The sequence below is a fragment of the Athene noctua genome, chromosome 1 (assembly GCF_965140245.1).
Source record: "Athene noctua chromosome 1, bAthNoc1.hap1.1, whole genome shotgun sequence".
In the NCBI taxonomy this organism is placed as follows: domain Eukaryota; kingdom Metazoa; phylum Chordata; class Aves; order Strigiformes; family Strigidae; genus Athene; species Athene noctua.
Window position 1 is genome coordinate 1,220,701 of NC_134037.1, and position 9,707 is coordinate 1,230,407.

Here is a 9,707-nt window from a genome sequence, read left to right on the forward strand (position 1 = left end):
GTCTGTGTGCCACTTCGCCCTCATCCCCAGAGACCTGCCCTTGACTGCTCCCTGCTGACCTCTCCAGTGGGGGGTCCTGGCCCAGGGCTGGTCCCAGATTCTCCACCAGCCCCGGATCATCCTTGGGGGTCTGGGCGGGTCCTGAGCGCTCTTGTGCCGCCAGATCTGCCGTGGCACCGGGGCAGGGCTCCGGGAAGGAGCAGACGGTGTCCGCAGAACTGGAGCTGCTCATCGGGAGGGAGCTCAGCGATGGTGACCACAGTAGCGGGCACAGGCGCTCTGTGCTCGGCAACGTCGCGCTGGCACTGCAGGGGAGGAGAGAGGGAGGTGAACCTGCTGCACCGCGGCCCCTCCGGCGGGACGGGCAGGGCTGCCCAGCGCGGGCAGGGCACGGGCTGAGGGTCTGGGGCAGGATCTGGGGCCTCCCCCAGCACTCACCATTTCTGCAGGGTCGGTTGTTTGCTCTTCTCCATCTCGGCGTCAGCTGTCCCATGCTTTGCCTTCTGCTTTGAACTCTGCAGGACACCAAGAGCTGGGTGAGACGGGAGCAGCTCCCAGGCCACATCACCCCCACAGCCCCTCACCCCACCCACCCCATCCCACTCCCCACCACAGCGCGGTGCAGCCGTCACATACCCAGAGCCACTGGGCAAACAACATGGTGCCGAGCACGAAGTACACCTCAGTGAACATCACTACGCACAGAATCTCGGCCAGGGTGAGCTCGCTGCCACACGCCATGGCTGCTGGCCCAGTGCTGCTGCGGCCTTTTATATTGGGGCAGGTGGGCAGAGCCCCTTTGTGAACTCACAAGGTGGCTGGAACCTCCCCCCTTTGTGACATCACATGCCGGGCAGATCCCCCTTTGTGACACCCAGCAGCCACTCCTGCCACCTCCTTGCCCCTGCGAGGAGGTGCTGGGGTGTCCCCTCAAAATCCCACAATCATCTGGGTTGGAAAATCCCTTGCAGCTCCCCCAGCCCAAGCATGACCCTCCCCCTGACCGTTCCCAACTCCCCAGATCCCTCAGCGCTGGCTCAGCCCGACTCTTCAACCCCTCCAGGGATCCCGGGGACTCCCCCCTGCCCTGGGCAGCCCATTCCAACGCCCAACAGCCCCTTCTGCACAGAAATCCTTCCTCAGAGCCAGCCTGACCCTGCCCTGGGCAGCTTGAGGCCATTCCCTCGGGGCCTGGCGCTGGGGCCTTGGCTCCAGAGACTCATCCCCCCTCTCTGCCCCCTCCTGGCAGGGAGTTGCAGAGGGCCAGGAGGTCTCCCCTCAGCCTCCTCTGCTCCAGACTGAACCCCCCCAGTGCCCCCAGCCGCTCCCCAGCAGACCTGTGCTCCAGACCCTGCCCCAGCTCCGTTGCCCTTCTCTGGCCACGCTCGAGTCATTCAATGGCCTTTTTGGGGTGAGGGGCCCAAAACTGAACCCAGGAATCGAGGGGCGGCCTCCCCAGTGCCGAGCCCAGGGCTCAGATCCCTTCCCTGGCCCTGCTGGCCACGCCAGTGCTGACACAAGCCAGGATGCCGTTGCCCTCCTTGGCCCCCTGTCACTGATTTGACACCAATCAGAATTATTACAATTAATAATGTTTGATTCCAGTATGAATACAGAAATATTTTAGTAGGGTTACATGTTTACATCTTGCATTTTGCACATCTAACCAGAAACCAATGCTACTGTGAATTCCTCTGTATAGCCCTGTACCAAGGCCAGAGAATTGGTCAGTAATCATTTACTAGGTACACCTAGATACTGCTTAGGGAATTAGATTTAGAATTGAAAATAATTCTGTTTGAAGTTGTTGGAGATGTCTAGACACAGAAGTAATTTATTACCTAGAATACATTGGATAATGCCTCAGAAGTACCACAACCTGAGAGTAATGAGAACTGGGGAGAATGAACTGTCACAGTTTACAGATCTCTGCCAAGGAACAGTGAAACTGGGTAATGGGTAATTCCGGCAGGGGGAGATCGCGACCACCGACTCATGGGCCACCGACCCAAATCACACCCCAGACTCATTTCTAGACATTTCTAAGCTTCAGTGCGCAGAATCGGAAGTAGGAGGGAAGTATGATGATGATTTCCAGGAGTTCTTGTGTTTAGGTATGAATACTTAATGAATATGTATGAATGAATAATATAGAAACTGTATAATTCTTGTGACTGGTGTGCGTTGTTGGTGAGAGCACGCACCCGCGCACCCGGCCGTCAATAAACAAGTGTCTGCTTATCTGCATCACATTGGAGTCGGTAAGTTATTTTTATCCCGGATTTCGTGGACACCCCTGGGCACACTCTGGCTCATTCTCAGCCCCCCCAGCCCCTCTCTGACCGGCAGCTCTCCAGCCACTCCTCCCCAGGCCTGTAGCCCTGCCGGGGGTTGTTGTGGCCCAAGGGCAGCCCCCGGCATTTGCCCTCAGTGAAACTCCCCCAGTGGGGCTCAGCCCCTCGCTCAGCCTGTCCAGGTCTCTCTGCAGCCTCCCTACCCTCGAGCAGACCAACACTCCCCCCCAACTGGGTGTCATCTGCAAACTGACTGCGGGGGCACTCGATCCCCTCGTCCAGATCCTCAGTAAAGACGTTAAACAGGAGCGGCCCCAAAACCCAGCCCTAGGGTCACTCTTCGTGACCGGCCGCCAACGGGATTTAACTCTGTTCCCCACAGCTCCTTGGGCCCGGCCGTCCAGACAGTGTTTCACCCACTGAAGCTGTGCCCATCCAAGCCGTGAGCAGCCAGTTTCGCCAGGAGAATGCTGTGGGAAACGCTGTCTAAGGCCTTCCTGAAGTCAAGGTAACAACATCCACAGCCTGTCCCTCACCCAATCAGCAGTTCGCCCTGTTGCAGAAGGAGATCAGGTTTGCCAGGCAGGACCTGCCTTTCATAACCCCGTGCTGACTGGGCCTGACCCCCTGGCTGTCCATTGTATGACTTTTCACAGCCCCGGATGACCTGCTCCATGACCTTCCCTGGCACCGAGGGCAGACTGACAGGTCTGTAGTTTCCTGGATCCTCCTTTCTGCCTCTCTTGCAGATGGGCGTCGCATTTGCCACCCGCCAGTCCAGTGGGAGCTCCCCAGTCAGCCCTGAGTCCAGGTAAATCCTGGGCAGCGGCTTGGCGAGCACATCTGCCAGCTCCCGCAGCACCCTTGGGTGTCACCCCTCCGCTCCCACAGCCGTGTGTGCATCCAGGCGGTGCAGCAGGTCTCTGACCACCTCCTCTGCAACTGGGCTGCCCCCAGTCTGCTCCCCCTCCCCATCTCCCAGCTCCTGAGGCTGGGTGTCCAGGGAACGGCCAGTTCCACTGCTACAGACTGAGCAAAGTAGGCCTTGAGCACCTCAGCCTTTTCCTCATCCTTTGTGACTCTCTTTCCCTCTGCATCCAATAAAGGAGGGAGATTTTCCCTAATCCTCCTTTCGTATTTAATGAATGTACAGAAATATTTTTTGCTGTGTTTAACGGCTATAGTCAGGTTGAGCTCTAGTTGCGCTTTGGCTCTCCTAATGTTCTGCCTGCAGAGCTTCACTACATCTTTAAAGTCTTCATGAGAGATCACTGTCACCTCTGTCCGGCCCCGCGTGCGTAGGCACCGCGACGGGGACGTTTGCTCGGCCCAGAGCTGCTCCTGCCAGAGCAGGCAGGGACTGTGCCTGCCTGCACCCTGCTCCTGCCTCCTGCCCCCTCCAGAGCCCGGGGGCTGCGGGGCACCCACTGCAGGAACAGGGGGACCGCACACGTCGGGTCTTTGCCTCTTTTCACCTGGAACAAGCTTCTCACTCTCAAGCAGATATGCTTCATTAGCAGCGCTGGGGTCGCCCTGGGGATTCTCCACCCGAGGATTAGTCAGGGACGTCGGTTTACTCACACACAGATCAGATATTCATTACATTTCCTACAGGAAAGTTTGCCACAGGGACAGAGAGGCCCTCGAGGAGGAGCTCACTTCACTGTCCCTGAGAGAAGCCGGGAGCTGTCACTGTCACCATCAGGTGTCTCCCAGCTGAGCCTGTGTGAGGAGGAGGAGGGAGAAGCCTGAGCCCAGCACTCCCGAGCGGCCTGAGACTCTCCTTCCTGCCCCGAAGGAGGCGTCAGGCTGTGTCAGTGCCACGGGGGCCCTGGGTCACCCCGGCGGGGTGTCTGTGCGGCTGCAGGGACACCTGCGGGGCAGGCTGGGCAGGAGCTCGGCCCAGCTCACCACACAGGCTCTGCAGGAGGGAAATTCCGCAGCTTTTGGCCCATTTCAGCCAGGGCAGCGGCAGAGCTCGGCGGCGGCGGCCGTGAGGGGAAGGCGCGAGCGCGGGGCTCGGGCCGGGCTGCGGGGGAGCGACGGCCGCGGGGCCCCGTGTCCTCTGCGCCGCCGGGCCGGGCCGCGCCGCCTCCTTTGCCCCCCGCTGCCGGTGCCACTCGTGGCTCCGGGACCAGAGCCAAGGGCTGGAGGCCGGCGCCGGTCCCGAGACTGCGCGTCCCTCGGCGGGGCGGTCAGAGCCGCCCCCGTGGCCACTGCCCTTCTAGAAGGGGCTGAAGGGCCCCTGACACGGACTGGAGAGAGAAAAGGAGCAGCAGAGGAGAGCGCCGGCCCACCCCGGCCCAGCCCCTCATCGCCGCTGATGCCGATGGCCTTCCCCCAGGGCACGTGGTTTCACTTTGGTTGCTCACTCTTATTAGCCTTCTTTAATTTTAACCGGCAATAAATGCCGATAATCTTCCTCAAGGTGACTCTGTTTTGCCTGTGATGGCCCTTAGGGAGTTCTCCCGGAACCCTGCCAGCCCAGAGCGGTTTGAGTCAGCAGGAACTTTTGGAGGCCACAGGGGCTTTCCTGGGGCGGCCACGCCCTGAGGGCTTCAGAATCTCCAGCGCAGCCCTGGGTCACCATGGCAACCACTGTGTGCCAGCGTGATGTCATCATCATTGCATCACAATGTGGCCCCTGTTTCAGCGGGTGGCAGGGAGGCTCAGCTGTCACTTCGACTGCGTGGGAGCCAGCGAGCAGGAGAGCAGATGGACCAGGAGATGGACAACGTCTCAAAGAGGGAGGGAAGGGGCAACAAGCCGGTAGTAGCGGGGTGCTTCGGCCTCACCCCAACCTCTCCTCCCCTCGGGGCCTCTCGCCGGCTTTCTCGGCCTCCCCAGCTGACCCCTTTCACGCCCCCTTATCACGCAGAACTTCTGGAGGAGATGCTGCCACGCTCTGCGCCGGATGGAGGAGTGGAAGCTGACTGTCCTCATCTTCATCTCGAGCCTCTTCTTGTGGGGCCTCTTCATGGTGGTGCTGCCCTGTGCCTCCAATCTGTTATCTGTCCTCACCATGGGCCTCCTCGCAGCCTGCTGGCCCAGGAGCAAGGCCAAGGTAGGTGTTGGTCATGGCACCCCCCGACACCCCCTGGGCAGGGCTTAGCCCCGGGCAGAGCCCGTCCCCGGGGTGCTCGGGAAGGCCCCGTAAGCGGGGCACGAGCAGTGACCGGTGGCCGTTGCCCACCCAGCACGGCCCCTGCTCGGGAGCCACCGAGCCCGCTCTGCTCAGGCCCCAGCCCAGGCTTGGGGCCGGGGCCAGTCCTGCCCCCGGAGCTCCAGCTGCCCCTTCCCGGGGTCCTCGTGCGCGGGGCAGGGCTCCTCCTGGCCCAGGGGAGACCCCCTGCACTAACGCGGGGCTTGTGTTCTAGGGACAGGGGAGCTCTGCAGAGGAGAAGAGCTGTCCGAGAGACGGGAGGAAGGACCCGATAGGTGAGCAACCCCGGCCCAGAGCTGCGCCGGGCTCCACGGCGGCTCCCGGCTGAGGGACGCCATTGCGGCAGAGCCCCCGCGCCGGCTGCCCTCGCTCACTGTCCCTCTGCTTTCTCCCTCCCTCCGCCAGGAGCCCCCTCCGTCCCCTGGGAAGCCGTGGAAGGGGCCACCGAGAGCCAGACGGCAGGGTAAGTCCTCCAGGAGCCCCACGCGGGGGTCCCTCTGCCCTGTGTAGCTGCGCCCTTGCCCTGGGGAGGCTGCGGGGGGGCGAGAGCAGGATCTGGCCCCAAACCCCCGAGGAAGCCGAGGGCGGGAAGGCGTTGGGGGCCGAGGGAAGCGGGGGCTGGCTTGGGGAGGGCCAGGGCATCCCTGGGGGGGTGGCAGCTTCCCAGCACCAGGCCCCTCCCACAGAGCCCACCGGTGGCCCCAGCACCCCTCTCTGTCCTCAGCCCCTGGCCTGGCCCTTCTCTCCCGGGGCTGGAAGGTGCCCGGCCCCTCGCTGTGCCCCTCGTGCTGCTGGGCTGGCCTTGCCCCGTGTCCCCACGACCCCCCCATCACCCGGAGCACCCCAGAGCCGGCAGGGCCGGCAGGATCACCCAGGCGGTCGGGAGAAGACAGGGAGAGGGTGCTGGGTCCGGGCTGCCCCACAGCAGCCCCACACTCCAGCCGGGATCTCCCCCCACAGCCGGAGGAAGCGCCACGAAGGAGAAGGGTGGGGAAGCGGCGTCGGCGGGGACGCGGCTTCTGCGAGGGAGCTCCCCCACGGGACGGGAGACGTGGGTCGAGATGGGAACGTCGGTGCTGCCACCAGCTCGGAGCTCCTCAGGAGCCAGCCCTCCTCCTCCCACAGCAGCGACCTGGAGGAGCTGGCCACGTCCCTCATGGAGTCCCTGGGCGGGACCCGAGTCTGCCGCGACCTCCTGGGAAAACTGAAGGAGTCTCGGGATCGCGGCGCTCCAAGCGCTTCCCAAGACATCCGCAAGGAATACGCCACCTGCCTGGAGTGCCGGCGGTGCCTCACCGGCAGCTGCCCGCACCGCAGCGAGCCCCTGCCAGAGCGGGACCTGCCCACGCTGGCCGCCATCCTCCACAGCGTGGACCTGCTGGTGCACCGGGAGGAGCTCCAGCTGGAGCTGGGCATGGGCTTTGAGCTGGTCCTGGCTGGGGAAACCGTCTACGTCTGGCAGAGAACCCATCGGTTCCCCGAAATCCCCCCGGAGCGATGCTGCAAGAAGTGCAGCGCGCCTCTGCCCAGGAGCCTTTGGGCCAGCGAGAGCTCTCAGGCGCCGTCCCCCGTCCTCAGCGCCCCGGGAGCAGCACAGGGGCAGATGAGAGCGGCCGGGCAGGACGCGGGGGCTCCTCCTGCGAGGGATAGGGAGGCCAAATGCAGCGCGGAGCTGCAGCCGGCTGCACGGGGCGAGTCGCCCCCCCCCACAGTCCCTGTCTGCACCCTGGCCGACATGGCACAAACACCCTCCTCTGCGGCCCCGGCCCGGGTGAGCAGCGCTGTGGGGTTGGCCCAGCCCTCGGAGAGGCACGAGGGCCTGGGGCAGCGGCTCAGCCGAAAGCTGAAGCGCCTCTGCCACGTCTGCGCCACACTGAGGGACGAACTGGAGTCTTGCTTCGACTGCGAGTGCTTCTTGAAGTGGATGGAAGGAAGTTCGGCACCCAGCGGCACCGCCCGTGGGGACAAGGCACTGCCCGGCGACCACCAGTTTCAGGCCAAAGCCCTCCCGGCCAACACGGTGGCAGAGGCGCAAGGAGCCCCGCGCCAGAAAAGGTGGGACTGGGGGGAGCGTGGGCAGGGGGAGCCCAGCACGGGAGGACGGGGACGGGTCTGGGCTGTCTGGTGCAGCTGTCACAGCTGCGGTGCTGGGGACGTTTCTGTGGGACGGGATGGCAGCGGGGTCTGGGGGCGCCGGGCTGACGGTGAGGGGTGCGACGGCCCCGCGCTGAGTTTTGGTGTGAGGTTACACAGGGGCTGCGCCCGCCTGCCCCAATATAAAAGGCCGCGGCCGCACTGGGCCAGCAGCCCCGGCCTGTGGCAACGGGCTCACCCCGGCCGAGATGCTCTGGCTACTGATGCTCACGGAGATGAGCTTCCTGCTCGGCGCCGTGTTGGCGGCCCAACGGCTGTGGGTATGTGACGGCTGCACCGCGCTGTGCCGGGCAGTGGGATGGGGTGGGGAGCTGTGTGGGGTGGTCTAGGGCAGTGTGGGGTGGTGTGGAGGCCTGGGAGGTGCTCCCGTCTCACACAGCTCTTGGCGTCCTGCAGAGAAAGAGGGAGGCCGTCAAAAGAGGGAGGAGAGAGAAAGCTGAGCTGGAGAAGCTGAGCACTGAGTGGCCCTGGCCTGAAGCAGCCTGCAAATGCCATGGCATGGCACCGCGTGGCACAGCACGGCCCAACTGCACAGCATGGCCTGGCACGGCGCGGCACGGCACAGCAGGGCGTGGCACGGCATCGCAGCGCGGCACAGCATGGCACGGCAAGGCATGGCACAGCACGGCAGAGCACGACCTGCCACGGAATGTCATGGGGTGCTACAACACACCGTGGCATGGAATGGCACGGCACGGCACGCAGTGCCCGTGCAGAAATTTAGTTTTTTCGGCCCGGCCCCGAGCACCCTGCAAAGAGCCGACACCTCACGGCAGGCCTGAGCTCACTCCCTCACCGTCCTCGGACGCTTTACCACTGAAGCACAGAGGAAGGAAGGAGCCTGCACCAACCCCGGAGACATGGTGAGTGCTGGCAGAGACCCCAGATCCTGCCCCAGACCCTCAGCCCGTGCCCTGCCCACGCCGGGCAGCCCTGCCCGTCCCGCCGGAGGGGCCGCGGTGCAGCAGGTTCACCTCCCTCCCCTGCAGTGCCAGCGTGAAGGAACCGAGCGCCTGTGCCCGCTACCCCGGACATCGTCCCCGAGCTCCCTCTCAGCGAGCAGCCCTGCCCCGGTGCCATGGCAGAGCTGGCGGCGCAGAAGTGCCGGGGACCCGCCCAGTCCCCCAAGGATGACAACAACGCTGGTTCCAGAGGAGCAACGGGCACCCCGGAGACAGCAGTTGGGGGTGTAGGACGGGAACCTCCCTGGGGCGACCCCACCTGAACAATAAAAAAATTATCTTTTCTCCATCCCTGGTGCCGTGGTCCTTCCACCCAGCCCTTGATGCGCGCCCTCCCCCGTCCCTTTGCCAAACCTCCCCTTTGGGTCCCTTGCTGACCCCCCGCCTCTGCCGGGTCTCCCCCAGGTCCTGGCTCCGAGCTCCCCCGGGCTTGGTCACCTCTGTCCGGCCCCGTGTCCGTAGGCACCGCGACGGGGACGTTTGCTCGGCCCAGAGCTGCTCCTGCCAGAGCAGGCAGGGACTGTGCCTGCCTGCACCCTGCTCCTGCCTCCTGCCCCCTCCAGAGCCCGGGGGCTGCGGGGCACCCACTGCAGGAACAGGGGGACCGCACACGTCGGGTCTTTGCCTCTTTTCACCTGGAACACATTCGCTCAACAGTAAAGGTCTTTACTGTCAGGCAGGAATTCTTCCTGGCAGCGCTGGGCGCACTCGCTGTTACCGTCAGTTTGGCCTCACAAGAACCGCCGAAGGCTCAGCTGGAAGCTGTAGAAGGCAGGCAGGCTGTGCTGCAGCGCTGGGTGCTGGGGGGATCGTTCCACCCAAGGGCCGTGCCGAAAGACAAGGGCACGCTTCTCCTGTCACAGCAAAGCAGCGAATATTCCTGTCATTTCCGACACGTACGCACCGATTCCCAGAGGACCGACTGCCCGTGCCAGTGCGTTGTTTGGGGGAGAGTCCCTGCGGGGCTTCCCCAGGTGTCTGCTGGTTTCTCTGCCCTCCCCGGGATGGACCCGTCAGAGCTGCAAACATGAGGTCCTTGGGCACAATCCTGTGCGAGGCCCCTCACAGCTCTGAGCCCCAACTGCGGGCAGGCAGGAGGCAGCAGCTCCCCCCTTTTCCTGAGACTTTGCACTC

At 63.9% G+C, this 9,707-nt stretch overlaps 1 protein-coding gene across 1 annotated transcript; it reads left to right on the forward strand.

The window, feature by feature from the left end:
- The first annotated feature begins 1,457 nt into the window (after positions 1-1,457).
- LOC141973041 (uncharacterized) lies at positions 1,458-8,862 on the forward strand. The gene is made up of 7 exons (XM_074931144.1): positions 1,458-5,063; positions 5,173-5,358; positions 5,672-5,732; positions 5,863-5,920; positions 6,418-7,512; positions 8,008-8,474; positions 8,601-8,862. The coding sequence occupies exons 1-6, from the start codon at positions 4,908-4,910 to the stop codon at positions 8,063-8,065; spliced, it is 1,614 nt and encodes a 537-aa protein (XP_074787245.1). The 5' UTR covers positions 1,458-4,907; the 3' UTR covers positions 8,066-8,474; positions 8,601-8,862.
- Positions 8,863-9,707: the final 845 nt, after the last annotated feature.

Coding starts and splice junctions, on each gene's coding strand:
- LOC141973041 (XM_074931144.1), top strand. CDS start 4,908: ATGTCATCATCATTGCATCACAATGTGGCCCCTGTTTCAGCGGGTGGC. Junction 5,064..5,172: donor AGGGAAGGGGCAACAAGCCG/GTAGTAGCGGGG, acceptor CTTATCACGCAG/AACTTCTGGAGGAGATGCTG. Junction 5,359..5,671: donor GGCCCAGGAGCAAGGCCAAG/GTAGGTGTTGGT, acceptor CTTGTGTTCTAG/GGACAGGGGAGCTCTGCAGA.